This window comes from Loxodonta africana, chromosome 1 (assembly GCF_030014295.1).
Source record: "Loxodonta africana isolate mLoxAfr1 chromosome 1, mLoxAfr1.hap2, whole genome shotgun sequence".
Classification (NCBI taxonomy): domain Eukaryota; kingdom Metazoa; phylum Chordata; class Mammalia; order Proboscidea; family Elephantidae; genus Loxodonta; species Loxodonta africana.
Genome location: NC_087342.1, coordinates 135,363,640 through 135,380,199, shown reverse-complemented (window position 1 = coordinate 135,380,199; position 16,560 = coordinate 135,363,640). Strand labels below are relative to the sequence as shown.

At 37.3% G+C, this 16,560-nt stretch overlaps 1 protein-coding gene across 4 annotated transcripts in view; it reads right to left on the bottom strand.

Moving 5' to 3' along the window:
* Window positions 1-16,560, bottom strand: part of CD109 (CD109 molecule) — a 227,911-nt gene that overhangs the window by 11,163 nt on the left and 200,188 nt on the right. For all 4 annotated transcript variants that reach the window (XM_064288035.1, XM_064288033.1, XM_064288038.1 and 1 more), the window contains 6 exons: window positions 11,666-11,747; window positions 9,602-9,830; window positions 7,876-8,041; window positions 5,869-6,059; window positions 4,332-4,487; window positions 3,193-3,258 (listed from right to left, as the gene is read on the bottom strand). In XM_064288035.1, the coding sequence (XP_064144105.1) occupies window positions 3,193-3,258; window positions 4,332-4,487; window positions 5,869-6,059; window positions 7,876-8,041; window positions 9,602-9,830; window positions 11,666-11,747 (890 nt within the window). The remainder of the gene's footprint in view (window positions 1-3,192; window positions 3,259-4,331; window positions 4,488-5,868; window positions 6,060-7,875; window positions 8,042-9,601; window positions 9,831-11,665; window positions 11,748-16,560) is intronic.

The following is a 16,560-nucleotide window of genomic DNA, read 5'->3' as shown; positions in this document are numbered from 1 at the left end:
TCTCCATAGTGGTTTACTATTTTACTTTCCTACTACCAATGAAAAAGAGTTCCTGCCCACCTCCCCCACCTCGCCAGCATTTGTTGTTTTCTGTTTTTTTGATCATTGCCATTTTTGCAGGGGTGAGACGATATCTTATTGTAGTTTTGACTTGCATCTCTCTAATATAGGGTCATTATGAGTCAGAATCAACTCGACGGCAGTGGGTTTGGTTTTTTTTGGAATGGCTAATTATCATGAGTATATTTTTATGTATTTGTTGGCGACCTGAATGTCCTCTTCGGTGAATTGTCTGTTCATGTCCTTTGCTCATTTTTTGATTGGATTGTTTGTCTTTTTCTTGTTGGGTTGTTGAAGTTTTCTGTATATTTTAGAGATTAGATCCTTATCAGATATGTCTTTGCCAAAGTTATTTCCCAGTTTGTAGATTTTCTTTTTACTCTCTCAGCAAAGTCTTTTGATAAGCACAGGTATTTAATTTTTAGGATGTCCCAGTTATCTAATTTATCTTCTGTCCTTCATGCATTTTTTTTGTTTGTTTTGCTTGATATTCTACTTTTGCTGAAGATTAGGTCCCCTAGCTTAGACCCTATGTTTTCTTCCAGGAACTTTACGGTTTTAGCTTTAACTTTCAGGTCTTTAAGCCAACTCGAGTTAGTTTTTGTGTATGATGTGAAGATCCTGATTCATTTTTTTACACATGGATATCCAGTTTTTCCAGCACAATTCGTTGAAGAGACTGTTTCTTTCCCATTGAATGGGCTTTGACCCTTTGTCAAAGGTCAGCTCCCCAGAGATGGATGGATTTACTTCTGGGTTTGCAATTCTATTCCATTGATCTATGTGTCTGTCATTGTACCAGTACCAGGCTATTTTGATTACTGTGGCTGTATAATAACTTTTGAGATTGGGAAGTGAAAGGCCTCCTACTTTGTTGTTGTTCAATATTGCTTTAGCTATTCAGGCCCTCCTTCCTCTCCATATAAAGTTGGAGATTAGATTTTCCACTCCATTAAAAAATGTTGTTGGGATGTGGATAGGGGTTGCATTATATCTATGATAACTTTTGGTAGTTGTCTTAGTTATCTAGTGCTGCTATAACAGAAATACCACAAGCAAATGGCTTTAACAAAGAGAAGGGCATCCTTGTCCTGTTTCCATTCTCAAGGGGAATGTTCTCAATCTTTCTCCACTGAGAGTAACACAGAAATGTTTTATTTCTTCCACTTTTTTGACACCAAGGTCCTATCACTATTGCTATGTAAAGTCGTAGTCTCAGTGTTCTTAAAAAACACATACACACACCTTTCAGAACTAAATATCCTCTCTCTAAGCCTTCATCTTTCAAGCCTAAGAGTTCTGATCATTTTATTCTGCCACAACCAGACTCAAACAACCCTTCCTCCCCTGGATCATTCTGATTGGCTCTCTGTGGGCATTCTCCAACTCTTTCTTAAACTACAACAATTAGAATTATAGAGGATTGTGCAGTTAAAGAATGGTTTCATAAACTTGGAGAGCTAGTCTCTGTTATTTTCATCAGCCCCTTTCTAATGATACGCAATTTTCATTTAAATAGCAATGTCATTAGGAAACAAACTATGATTACTAGATTTATCCCTTGGTCATAATTAATAACTACGAGTAAGTATTAAAGTTTATATATGGCCTGCAGTAAAGTTCAACTGTTCTCTCAGAGAACTTCAAGAGATCTTGTAGTTTATTGCCAATAGCCTAGCAAAAAGGTTAACGTTTGCTACAAACCTGAGAGTTTTCTTTGCCCTCCTTCTTTCCAGGCTCTTATAAAAATACCAACTGAAAGAAATCTCAATACCGGTTTCTGGATGACCAGCCCCAGCCATTTTGTAATTTTTTTCTCCAACATGAGAAGTATCTCTTGGTCCCCACATTTTGTTCTCTGCATTTTGATACAGACATAGGGCTTGTGGACATTCTCACCTCACCAGTAAGTACCACAGTCACACGTGTCCTTCAATCTTCAAGTAAAAATCCCCTGGTTTCAGTAACTGACATTTGATTTATCAAGAATTAATTCCAATCAAACTGATGACCTTAGTATCCAAAATATCCTATGTATTTACTATTAGATTTACTTTTTGCATCAAAAGACAGCTTGGGAATGAGAATTTTCCCATGGTCTTTGTTAGTAAAGATGAATACAAATAACTCACTTTGTGTCTATCATTTTCATGATCACCTATCCTTGATGTTGAAAAACATTTGCTGTGTTTTGAATATCATGAAAAATAATTTTAGAATTACTTGGAAGTTTCCATATTATATCTATCTTCCCTACTTAGCAAGTACACTTGTTCTCTTGAAAAAATACCTTTTCCCTATAAGAGCTGGGGTTTTTTGTTTTGTTTTTAATTTACTCAGTAAATTTTTCAGGGTTTGTTTGGTTTGTTTTTTCTACCTAAGCACTTTTGATCCTGTCATATTATTTTGGGTTTCCAGTAAGATGATTTCAAAGTCCCCATGATTTTCATGTATGATTTAATACAATAACTATTCCATTCAGTATTTTTCATACTACTTCCATTTTATTGTAGCTCCTATTGGACTATAAAAGGCAGATTTCTTGGAGTTGTCTTCCCATCACAGAGCACTGAACAAATCATGTTCTAATTTCCATATTTACTATTATATGAGGTTATACATTAAAAAAAAAAAACTTTCTATTTTCAAGTCTATAACTTGTAATGCCATGTTTACCTTTATATGATTAGATAAATCTTATGAAGTTGTAACCTAAATTTGTATTTGTTTATCAAGTCATAGTAGAAACTCTACCATCATTACAGCTTCTGAGCTGTATTTGCACAAAAAGTGGGGGTTGCGGGTTCCTAACAATTCACATGAATCAGGGTTTTAATCCTTACTTCAAGAAGCACTCACTTAAAGCACAATAAAAATTAAAAAAAAAAAAAAAAAGAAGAAGTAAACACTCTCCAAGAAATGTTTTTCAAAGATATTAATCCTTGCAACTGCTATCTACTCACTAGCTGGTAACATCTCTAATATCTTTTATTAAAGTGACTTATTTTGCCTAAGTCACAGATATAAATTATTAGAAATTTCATACAAGTTAAAAATAAGCAATACCTCTAACTAAAGACTTATTCTAAAAAGTCATATTTTACTAAGCAAAAAAAAAGCATTATTACATACCTGACAAATAGCAAATCCAAAACCATTTGCAGAAATATTAACCGTAGTTGGCTGTACCACAGGAAGCTGAATAAAAGTGAAAAAAAAAAATGTGAATGAGGCTTATTTTCCATACCTATGTCCTTCCAAATAGAACAAGAAATCAGTGTTAGTCCTCACTTGAAATATAAGTGTACTGTGGAAAGGATTAAGAGTTTTACATGGTTTCACATGCCAAAAGCCAAGGGTCAACCAGGTATGAGGTAAACACAGAAGTGCACAGTCTCTGGACACGCTCACCTCTGACCTTTGGGAGGGCACATTAGTACTACTGACAGGTCTGCCTTCCTGTAGGGGTTGAGAAGTACGAAAGCCATCTCCTTCCCCTAAGCTCCCTTAGTCAGGGCCTTAATCCTCTGGCCTTCCTGGGAACACAATGATACATCATTACTGACTACACTTTCTTCCTTCTGTTTCTTTCCCATCACCCCTTTTCCTTAGTTTCTAGCCTTGAACTCATCATCTTCATCCACTGCCCTCAACCTCCCACAAGATTAAACAAGTAAATAAAGTTAGGGACTAGCATGTTCCTTTACTTCATTTTAAAGTAAGAATTCTACTACTAGTTCTACTCAACTCTTCTAAAAGAAAGTGTGACGCAGCTGGGAAAAAAAAACAAAAAACATGGCCTTTGAAATCATGAGTTCAAATCCTAGCTCTACGCTCACTAGTATATGATCTTAAGGAAGCTACTTAATTTTTCTGGCCTTCAGTTTCATCATGAGTTCAATGGTGATAAAAGTATCTACTTCTTAGTATTGTTTTGAGAAGTAAATGCAAAAACACATGTAAAGGAGTCTAGCACAGGACCTACAAAGAATAGGAACTCAGTGGATGGTAATTCCTTTCCCAATATGACCGTGTCCATTTTTTCTCCTTTTCTACCAATCTTTCCAAAGTTTCCATCTCCTTTACCCTTCCCCAACTCAGCAAATTCAACCAAAGGAGGTCATCCTTTCTTCCCTGCCTCTCTAACAGGGCCCTGGGAATAACTTTTTGTTGAAGTAAATATAACGGAAATAAAGTAGCATTCCATTCTAAAGAAGCACCTACACAGAATTTTAAATATCCACCCCTTGTCCACACACTGCATGACCTACCTCTACCGACTGAAGGAGAAAGCGGTTCTGCGTGTCAATCAGAAACTTCACAGGATTTGGTGAAGTAGGCCCCATCACTGTCACTTGGATATCTGTCGATTCTGTGTTCATTAGGGCTGCAAATTCGGACAGGGCCTTCAAGGCCACAATGGTGTCCTGTTGAGGAAAGAAAAATGTTTGTGCATATAAGTATACAGGTTGTCCCCAACTAATGACAACGTTCTGCTTTGATGACTTCATTGTAAGTCGGTTCTGACGTAAGTCAAATACCTTTTTTTTTTTTAGTTTTCATTATTATTACCTTTTATTATCAGTATCTTTATAGAGCCGATCTTTGTCTTTGGAGGTTGGAAACGCTACATATAAACTTACAGATATGATGACATCAGCAAATTACATGCTGTAAACATTGTATGTAGTACATATTACTAACGATAAGATGTTAAAAAAAAAAAAAAGGATAGTTGTGAATGCAGCTCGTCATAACTTGAATACATAGTAAGTTGGGGACTACCTGTATATCAATGTCTCCAAAGAGTAAATTTAGTAATATTTATAACACCTACTATACATTCATCCAACTTCCTTGACAGTGGGACTCTCTGGTAGGAATTGAATTGTGTCCCCACAAAATACATGTTGAAATTCTAACTCCTGGACCTGTAAATATCTCTGTTTAGATATAGGGCTTTTTTTGTTTGTTTGTTATCTTAATAATATCAGAGTAGGGTGGGTCCTAAACCTAATCACTTCTGAATTATAAAAAGAGCAGAATAGACACAGAAACATACAGTGGGGGAGACAGACATCAGCAATACCAAAGAAGGCCAAGGAATGCCAAGGACCTCATGGGGCTACCGACAAGGAAGGACCTCTCACTACAGCCACATCCTGAATTCAGACTTCTTGTTTATTAGACTGTAAGAAAATAAATATCTGTTCTTTAAAGTTGCCCACTTGTGGGATTTTTGTTACAGCAGCACTAGGTAACTAAGACACTCTTCCTTACTTATCTTTGAGTCTCCTTGGCCTCGTTTACAGGACAGGAGAGCTCAGCAAATGGTGGCTGAATTCAACTGTGCAGCTAATTTTATATCAGTTAACACCAAAAGCAAACCAAACCCAGTGCCATCAAGTCGATTCCGACCCATAGAGACCCTACAGGACAGAGTAGAACTGCCCCATAGAGTTTCCAAGGAGCACCTGGCAGATATGAACTGCTGACCCTTTGGTTAGCAGCTGTAGCACTTAACCACTACACCACCAGGGTTTCCATATCAGTTACCAGGACAGATGAAAAGTTGCTAAGATAGCTGGGAAATTAATTTATTCCTAATAAACATCAGATATGAAGTTTCATAACAATAATGAGAAAAAAGCAGTATTAGTAGCATAAATCTTTGACTTAAGTTACCAAAGTTTTGAATTGCCAAGTAAATTTTATGAGGACATAAGAAAGTAACCATATGCTTCCTAAAATATATATGTACACACACGCTCACAGTTTAAAAAAAAAAAAAAAACTATCATCTCTCACCTGCGTAGATGCAAAACCTCCCAAGCTATTTCTTTGCCTGCTTAACCACCTCATAATCGCTATTCCCTCAGGAACCCGAAATTGCAAGAAGTGTGAGAGTAGCGCGTAAGCTGCAACTTCAATATCCAGAGAGCTCGGCTGCCAAGATTCAGAAAGTTTGGACACTGATGACACCCAGAATTGCATGCCTCCTGTAAGAGAAAAGTAATAACGTTCTGATTAATTAGAAAAGTCACATTTTATGCCACTAAATATTCCTACTCTGGGCCAAGTTCTACTTGACTATCATAAAAATAAATTTTTATATATGTATATACTTATGCCAAGCAAGTATATGTGTGTATGTATTCACACATGTACATATATAAGTATGTACATACATGTCATCTTTTAAACTATTACAACATAAATCATCACTTTCCTATTGCCTATATTTGAGGCTGTTTCAACGAAAATACTTTTCCCAAGAGAAATTCCATATGTTTGTCTCAAGACTAAAGAGCTATAAGTAAAAGTAAGAAAAAACATACCCTATTCCAGAAGATAATGAACATAACTTATCTGACCAGCAATCCTAAAAAAAAATTTAGGGCGCACTGGAAAGAGTGCCTTGGAAAGAACTCTGCTGTGGAAATCTGCCATTAACCAGTTCTAATGTTCTGAGAAACCTCTCCCTTCTTCATTATCTGAAAGTTGGTGTTCTAAATTCAAAACCCAAGCTTTCCCAAAGAAAAAGTTGTATTAGGGACCCAAGCCTACTCAACAACCTTCCTGGAGACAATTTTGCACTAGTCCCCAGACGACCATCCAGCTTGATGCCCCCTTGCCCTCTCTCAAATATTACTATTAGGTTGATGATTATACTTAGATGGGATGTAAAATAACTACCAATTAGCCAAGCAGGGAAAAAGAAATGTCAAAGGCTACTTCAGCCTTTACGCAATAATCTTCTAGTCCCTACCAATGGAATAAATGATAAGATTCAAAATAATTTACTGCTAATAATAATATTTTATGCAGTCTCAGAAGTCTCTAAGCATTTTCTACAATTATCCCTTCTTGGATTAACATTTACCTACAATTATCCCTCCTTTGAATCAGTGGGCATCACCTAAAATTACTTTTGGATATCCATATTTCTCCCTCTCACACGTGCACATACATACACAATCTGGATCCCTGACCTTATAGAGGACATTTGGGCAGTAATGACAGCTGTACTTTTTGTCCTTTTTAAGTCTTAAACCAGTCCCTTCTCAAAAAAAATAAATAAATAAACAGACAAAAGCATACACACAACCCACACAACTAAGCATTTTTAGGTACTTGCACTTCAATTAATTAACATTTTAGTTCACATTTTTGAACACTTACTATTTGGTAGGCACTGCATATCATTCCATTTAGTCCTCACCAAACCTACTGCCATAGAGTCAATTCCGACCCATAGCAACCCTACAGGACAGAGAAGAACTGCCCCATAGAGTTTCCAAGGAGCACCTGGTGGATTCAAACTGCCGACCTTTTGGTCAGCCATAACTCTTAACCATTGTCACCAGGGTTTCCAGTGACCCTATAGCAACCGTAAAATAGGTGATATTCTGACTTCACTATTGAGGAAACTGTTGTTCATAAAGGCAAGTACCAGAACCAGAATTTGAACACAAGTCTCTCCAGAACCCAAAGTTTTAGAGATCAGTTAAGTCCTCCAAACCAGAAATGGTATCGAAGAATTGAGGGGGCGACTGAAGTATGTCAGAACGTATCTAAAAGAAGGAGCCAGAGGGCCCCAAAATACCCTTGAAAACTCCTACAGAGACTAGAAGCAGCACAGCCATGTCAGGCTCACCTGGATTCTATCCCATGTTTCATTTTTCGTATCATTCAGAGGAGGCAACTGTAATCAACTCATTCCCTGCTTAGGAAATTTTCTCATATAATTTATATATTTCATAATGCATAACACAGTCTAACCCTCCAACAGGTCCTAGTAGTTCCATACATTACCTTCTTGTTCTGCTCTCTGAGTCAGCATATTCAAAGCTTCCTGTGCTTTAGGACTCCTCACCGATGACAGCGCGTAAGTTATAAGAGCTAGAGTGTAATTGTCTGAAATTCCTCTATTGAATTCAGACTCCAAAAAGTTGATAGACTCTTGGACATCAATATTAGGCTTGGGGGGGAAAAAAGAAATTTACTATTCAAAATTACCTATTACCACATATTAAAGTAAAAAGTACACAGAAAGATTCATTCAAAAAATAATTTCAGTGCCTATCAAGCACCTAGGAACCCTGCTGGCACAGTGGTCAAGAGCTTGGCTAACTATAAAAATGTCGGCAGTCTGAATCCACCAGCTGCTCCTCAGAAACCCTTTGGGGTAGTTCTGCTCTGTCCTATACAGTTGTTATCAGTCAGAAACAAATCAACAGCAACAGGTGTCTGTTTGTGTGGTTGGGTGGTTGGGTGGTTGGTTGGGTTGGTTGGTTTGTGAGGGGGGGTTATTAAGCACCTGGCCTTGTCCTAGGCAATGGGAATCAACAATGATCATTGACATTTAAAGGTCTGCCATGCATTTTGAAAATAATACTGCTTTTCAGTTTTTATAAGTAAAGAGGCACCACTCCTTAGAGGGAATAATAAGTGGTGCTTTGACCAGTGTTTCTTCAGCTGGGTATCATGAATACAAATGAGCTGAAAATACATCTTTAGAAAAATATTTCTCATATTTGATCTCAAGCATTAAAGCTCTAAATTCAGGGAATAAGTGTACCTTCTACATATCTAATACTGAACTAGGAAAATGCTCATTGCCATCTAGTCTATTCTGACTCAACAGCAGCCCTGCAGGACAGAGCAGAGCTGCCCCATAGGGTTTCCAAGGCTGTAATCTTTACAGGTGAGCCCTGGTGATGTGGTGGTTAAGAGATAGGCTGCAAACCAAAAGGTTGGCAGTTCAAATCCACAAGCCATTCCTTGGAAAGCCTATGGGTCAGAATCAACCAGATGGCACAGGTTTGGTTTTTTGGTTTGGTAATCTTTATAGAAGCAGACTGTAATCTTAACAGAAGCATCTTTCTCCTGTGGAGCAGCTGGTGGGTTTGAACCAAAGAACTTTCAGTTAGCAGCCAAGAGCCTAACCAGGGCTCCTTACCTAGAAAAACAGTAGGAGCTTAATAAAAAGAACAGCTGTTTTGGATTATATGGATGCAGGCAGCAATAAGCAGTAAAGGCATCACTAAGACAGGTCTGGAGCAAAATTAGCTCATTAGCATCGCTTTCCAAGTACACACATTTGCATCCAGGCTCCTTTAAAGTGCTTTTCAGAGTACACTTGTACTTTGTATTAAATTAGCAGACACTGTCATTGTTCCATGATAATTAAAAAAAAAAAATCTTCCTTCACCACTTAAACTTGTTAGAACAAATTCTCAAAGAATTTTCTTTCCCCTCAAAAATTCACCTGTCCAATGATAAAATATGTATTGACTTATCAATAACCAGCACAAAAGCATTTATATTAGAAAGCATTTTTTAAATACTCTTTTAGTTACTCTGAAAGAGTAAATTAATATTTTTATTCTCTGATTTTGGAATGTGGCCACAAATACAAAGCCAAAGGGTGTCCAAATTCAGATTTCAAATCTTAAGTTTCCAGACATATATTTGACCCAGTAAGACCTATATTTCTTCTGATTTCTACCCATCATTTATTAAACTGAAGATGAAATACCTGGTACTTTTTATATCCCAGGAGAGAAGTCACAATATAGGCTGTAAGTGTTACAGGACTTTTATTGCCACCTTGAAGCTCACTATGGATCACTCTTCCTGGCTCCCAAAATTCACCGTTGGATTTCTGACGTCCTTGGAGCCAAGTGTACGTTCTTTGTAATACATTCGGATCAACATCTATGTAAGGATCAGCTTCAAGGAAGCATTTTAAAACAAAAGCTGACAACCTTGGTGAAAAGGGGGAAAATTACATAAAATATACTTTATAAAGTCCTCCAGATAGCACTGAGCAAGGAAAAAACATCATCACATTTTTCCCAGCAGAAGATTCACAAGGTGGACTATCACTAAGAAGGAACACAGGGAAAAAAGACAGAAAAAAGACAACATAAAGGCAACCTCTCCCTAGGAAACTAGGGGGTGGACTCAATTACACCGTAAATGTGGCCATGAAATTCCAACTCAGAAAATACCAGATTTGGAAAGGAATTTAGAAATAAACTAATCTTTTCAGCCTTCTTATTTTATAGATTGAGAATCTGAAACGCCAAGAGAGTTAGATTGTCCAAGGTTACTCATGTTTGGACTGTTTTAGATATTTTCTAAAGAGCATTGCCTTACATACTTCTCTCAGACTTAAAGGCACGGACGAAGAACATGCAGTATAAAATCAAACTTTCCTACTTTTGACTGGGGGGAGGAGAGACAGTTATTTTTTCTCCTATAGGACAGGAGTCAGGAAACCTCAGCCTTGGGCTAAATCTGCCTGGCTGAAATCTGGCCCTCAGGTTAAATATAGCCTGGGCCATTTCCCTGTGACCTGTCCCTTCCCACCTAGGAAGGAAATGAAATGGGAAGGGAAAGGAAGGGTACAAAAAGAATATACAACAGAGACTGCGTATGTGTCTGAAGGCCCGCAAAGTCTAAACTATTTACCGTCTGACCCTTTACAGAAAAAATTTATCCATCCCTACTACCAAACCAAACCCACTGCTGTCGAGTCGATTCTGACTTATTAAAAAAAAAAAAATATTTTTTTTTTTTATAGCAACCACTAAATATTGTGATGAAAAGAATGTCAAGTAATTCAACAATGGAACCCTCCTATTTATGGATCTATATCCTGACTCATGCCAAAAGAAAATCTGAAGCAGATCTGTTTCATCTTATAAAAGGTTTATTGTGGTAAACATTACTAATATTTAATAATATCCAGTTCTCTTCTACTTCGAGTACACTGAGGAATTCACTTCTCTGCCCCCATGTGACCTGCTCTGACAATGAAAAAGTGAGTAGAAATGTTACTTCTGAGCTGAAGCATCTAATAGCCAGTGCCAGATACTCCAGCGAGATATTCCAGGCTGTTGTTGCAAGCTCCTGAGTCCTGTGCTGAAATGGTGGCAACTGAAGCAAAGACTACAGAGTCCCCGGCAAATCCATAATGGAAATGCAGCATGAGGAAGAAACAAACCCTTGTTGTTACAAACTACTGAGATTTGGGAGATTATTTGTTACCATGGCATATCTAGTCTAACCTGACACAATTAGGCCATCTTTTTCTGAGTACAATATAAAATTGGAGATAGTACAGGGAGACAGTCCAAAATCAGCCACGAAGAGATTCCATTCTAGAGGCAACTGTGCGTGTCCATTACTTAATCCCATCAATACTTGTTTATCATAAAAATAAGCTTACAGAAATTATGTTGACCATGTTGCCACAACACTTGCATTAATCATTAAGGAAAGAACTATGTCACAATCACCTAGTATTTTTAATCAGTTTTTCTTGTCAGCTGCACAATCATCACAAGGCATTTTTATTGTGGCTGTTCCCATAATAAAAGAGAAGTTCATTACTTGTCTTTTCTAAATAAAAATATCTGATTTGTTAATGTCATTAAATCATACTTAAAAGGAGACTCTCTTCTAAAGCAAGACTAGGGGTCAAGTGAAAAGTGGCATCCAAGTCCACATATCTGTCAATATCATGGTCATTTTAACCTAGGGAAATTCTTCCTATTCCATGGCGTGGAAGTGCTCAATTGTTGAAAACACTTACCAAGTGCTCCCAGAAGGGTCGTCATTCCCAAAAGCACTGAAAGAGCCATCCTCCCTTTGATACAGAAGTTCTCTCTGGTAACCTGACAACACAAAAATGGGCATTCAATGTAATCAACTTGTACTGAATGGAAGTTTCTAATCATGAGTGCATACTGAAGAAACAAGAGCAGAGAAGAGAAAAGGAGACATCAAGTCCACAAATAATACTGATTATTTTCTATTGTAAGTACTATGAGAGATTTAAAATACCAAGACTTTTCAAGCAGAATTTTTAAAATAAGAACTGCAATATCCCCAAATTGGGATTCGTAAGTAAATTCAAAAGAACACTATAGCATAGATGACACTTTTAGCCATTCAAAAGTCAACAAATCAAGGTTAAAGTTTCATTTAACCCCGTGTTCACTATAATGGCTTAGCACTTTAAAATTCAAGTTTAAGGGCAAAACAAAAATGTAAAAATACCTCCTATTCTTAAGTCAGCAAGAGAGGAAAAATTTGTTAAATGATTTAGGACAACTGCTCTTAAATTTTTTGGCCCTGGTCAACTGAGGTAAACCAAGAGACCAACTGATCTGCCCACCACACCAATCCCAAATTCATTTAAAAAAAAGAACTTGGTAGTGGTAATGAAGTATTGCTATAGAAGTAAACTGACAAGGGGTAAAAGGCTATGTAGCTGCTTTAGAAATAAAGGGTGGATGGTTCATGTTTGCAATGCAGTGCATATAGGTCTCAAAGTCCAATGACTGAGAAATCGTAAGCCAAACACTACAGGGTTAAACAACCAACCCACAACTAACTAGCTGAAAATGAAGTTGAAGTAGCAATAATTTATTATTAAAAAGCAAATACAGCAGAAACTAGAAACATTTCAAACTCAAGACTTTATCAATGATGGTGTGATAGCCAAGAATTCTCCCTGAAAATTATAGGATTCTACTATCGGCAGGTGAGGGCACCACAGTAGGAGTTTTGCAGTGTGGCCAAGTACAGTCTGGCAATCACACCCATTTATAAGACGTCAAATTCAATCCCCAATAAACTATAGGAATAAACAAATTTTACTTCATGAATAGCACATTTTAGAAAAATCAATAGCTATATAGGGTCGCTATGAGTTGGAATCGACTCGACAGCACTGGGTTTTGATTTTACAATTATTCATATTTGACTAATGAAACATGAACATTCATGGTTTTAATTTTACAGTTAGTCTGCTCCTGCTATGTCCCAAGCCTTTTTCCTTGAGCCTTTTCTACAAGAAGGTCTAGATCTGAGCATCTGATGTAAGTTACCATAAGACAAAAACATGTGGAAAAAAACAAGATACTATGTTTCATGGTAATCTTTAAGATCTATGGTAAAAGAAATATAAACATTTAAAGTGATGACAGAATTTTGCTTAATTTGAGGGAAGGTGGGGTTTGGGTTATAATTTTTATGTTTATAACTGAAATATCCTCGTATGACAGCAACTAAATAACCGAAGGAAACAAATCAGTTGCTGTTTGAGTCTATTCCAACTCATGGTGAGTCCATGTGCTGTAGAGTAGAACTGCTCCATAGGGTTTTCAAGGTTGTGACCTTTCAGAAGCAGATCACCAGGCCTGTCTTCCGAGGCGCTTCTGGGAAGTATCAGACTGCCAACCTTCTAATTAACAGTTGAAGGCTTAACCAATAGCATCACCCAGATACTCATGCAATTAAACTGTCTACCTTTATTCAACACCAACTATGTATCAGGAACTGTTCAAAGTCCCTTGCAGGTATTAACTTAGTTGATGTTCACAACAACTCTATGAGGTAGGTTCTATTATTACCCTCTTTTTATAGATGATGAGACTGGAACTCAGAGAGTATAAACACCATGCACAAGATCACAAAGGTGGCAGTTAGTAAAGCTAGAAATTAGCCAAGGTCTAACTGGTTCCAAAGCCACTGTCTCCTGCTTCACGGAGCCCTTGCGATGATTAAACATCATAATATATGAAAAATCCTAAACAGTTCCTTTTAGATGGTAAGCTCTCAATAAACAGGCATTAATCTATAACAGAGTGAAGGGAAAGGCTCACTAACCATCCAAATGCAAGAAAAAAAAAAAGATCCAACTACCAAAAAAAAAAAAACTTTACACAACCTTTTCCAAGACAACAACACACTATAAGCAAAGTTAAAAGCAGATGACAAATTGGAAGAAAATATTTGGAACCTATAAGGCAGATGAACAGCTAATGTATCTAGTATATGAAGAACTTTTTAAATAAGGGGAAAAAGATTTTTTTTTAAATCTTATAGAAAAAAATGGACAATAGACAAGGACAGTTCACAAAAGAAAACATAAAAATGGCCCTTGATATAGGAAAAAATGTTCAACTTCATTTATAATAAGGGAAACGCAAATTAAAACTACACTGAGATACCACTGCCAATCCATGAGATTAGCAAAGACTCAAAAGCTTAGCCACTCATTCTTCTGGGGAGCCTGCAGGAATCCATTGTTAGAGGGAATTCAAAATAGTTCAGTTTTTATGTAGGAGAATGTCTTTATTCTTTGACCCAATAATTCCCATAAGGAATCTACCCCGAAGAAATACACCTCCAACAATACAAAAATATCTCTACATAAGATTATTCATTGCAGAATTATTTTTGATCAAAAAATACTGGGAACTATCTAAGTCCCCCCAAATTAGAGACTAGTTGAATAAACTATACTACACACAAACAACGGAGTGCTATAATCAAATGCAAAAACCAAACCTGTTGCCACGGAGTCGATTCCAACTCACAGTGGCCCTACAGGACAGAGTAGAACTGCCCCATAGGGTTTCCAATGCTATAATCTTTACCGAAGCAGACTGCCACATCTTTCTCCCACTGAGCAGTTGGTGGGTTCAAAGGGTCTATCTTTTGGTTAGCAGGTGAGAGATTAACCACTGCTATACAGCCATGAAAAAGAATGAAGAAGATTTCTCTGAACTGATGTGGAGTAATCTCTAGGTTATACTGTAAAGTGCAAAAAGCAAAGTCTAAAATAGCATTTACAGAATGTAAACTTTCTGTAAGAAAAAGAGGAAATATACATGAATAGACTTATTTTTCCCAAAAGAAAGGGAAAGAAAACACAGAAAAAGATAAATCAGAAACTAATGAATTTGGTTACATACAAGGGGTAGGGAGAGGGAGAGACACCCCCTTGAGTATATCTTTCTGAATAATTTGACTTTTGGAAGCATGTTAATGTTCTACATACTAAAAAAATAAAATCAACAAAAAATTAAATGATAGGCATCATTATTAAAACTGCCCTAATTCACCTTAACACATTTTAATTTTCATGTCACTTTGAAAAAACAAAGCATGTGATCTCTCCATTTTTCAGAGGAAGGCAGGGATCACAGACAAGCAAAATAATTTTCTCATATTCACAAAGAAAATCAGCAAAGAGTCCAGGACATTCTCCCTCAATTTCCAATTCAGGACCAAATTCACCAAACAGCCAGAGTTCAATTCTGAATTTAATCTGATAAAAAAACAAAGAAAAAGTTTAGGGTCTTCCATCACTATAGGAGGTACCTTCTGTGAGAAGGACCAACTTCCAGGAGAGGACAACATGCCTCCAAGTCCCTGCAATCACATCAACAACTGCTGTTCCAAGTATGAGATTATTGTAAAACTGGTCTGAGAGATGAGATCATGGAGATGAGATCAGTGCTTATGGAAATTACCTTCAGGTGGCTGACCTCCAATACTCCTCATTAATATCAACAGCTAGCACCACAGGGGCAGCCAGCCCAGAGGAGGAGGGGTGGTAGCCACATGTAATATTCAGTCATGGAGTGGATTTCTTGAGCCAGATTAGATAAAACTGAGGACCCAAACCTCTAGCTCAGCTCCCATGGCAAAACAAAGGAGAAAATCAGAAGCTAGAGAAGACTTTATGCAACTCTCCTTGTGGTGTCTCCTGTGAGATTTTCTTCCTCATCTTAAATCAGCCATACATTACTGGAGAACTCTCTGCTGCTTGTCCTCCAAACCACCCCAGTGTATCAGGCCTTATTTCCATTCCATAAGCAGAAAAAGACATTGTTAATTCTACTGTCATGTTTACCATTGAGTTAGAAAGTAACAGCATAACCAGAATTAGAAGGAACTTCTGCATATTGAAATACAAAAGAAGTCAAGACGCTGTTGGAATAATGACTCATGAACTGCTATTTATAAAGAGCCAGGTATCTACTTAATGGGGTCATGAATTTTCCTTGAAATATCTATGAGTGTAAAATTACACAATTTACCATGTCATTGTTGTTGTTAGGTGCTGTCGAGTCAGTTTCCACTCATAGCAACCCTATGTACAACAGAACGTAACACTGCCAGATCCCGTGCCATCTTCACAATTGTTATGCTTGAGCTCACTGCTGCAGCCACTGCGTGTCAATCCTCTGAGGGTCTTCCTCTTTTTTCTGACCCTTTACTTTACCAAGCATAATGTCCTTCTCTAGGGACTGGTCCCTCCTAATAACATGTCCAAAGTATATGAGACATAGTCTTGCCATCGTAGCTTCTAAGGGGCATTCTGGTTTTACTTCTTCCAAGACAGATTTGTTCATTCTTTTGGCTGTCCATGGTACATTCAATATTCTTTGCCAACGCCACAATTCAAAGGTGTCGGTTCTTCTTCTGTCTTCCTTATTCATTGTCCACCTTTCGCATGAATATGAAGTGACACCATGGCTTGGGTCAGGCACACCTTAATCTTTGAGGTGACATCTTTGCTTCTGAACACTTTAGAGGTCTTTCCCAGACGATTTTCCCAATTCAATGTGTCCTTTGATTTCTTGACTGCTGCTTCCATGGATATTGGCTGTGGAACCAAGCAAAATGAAA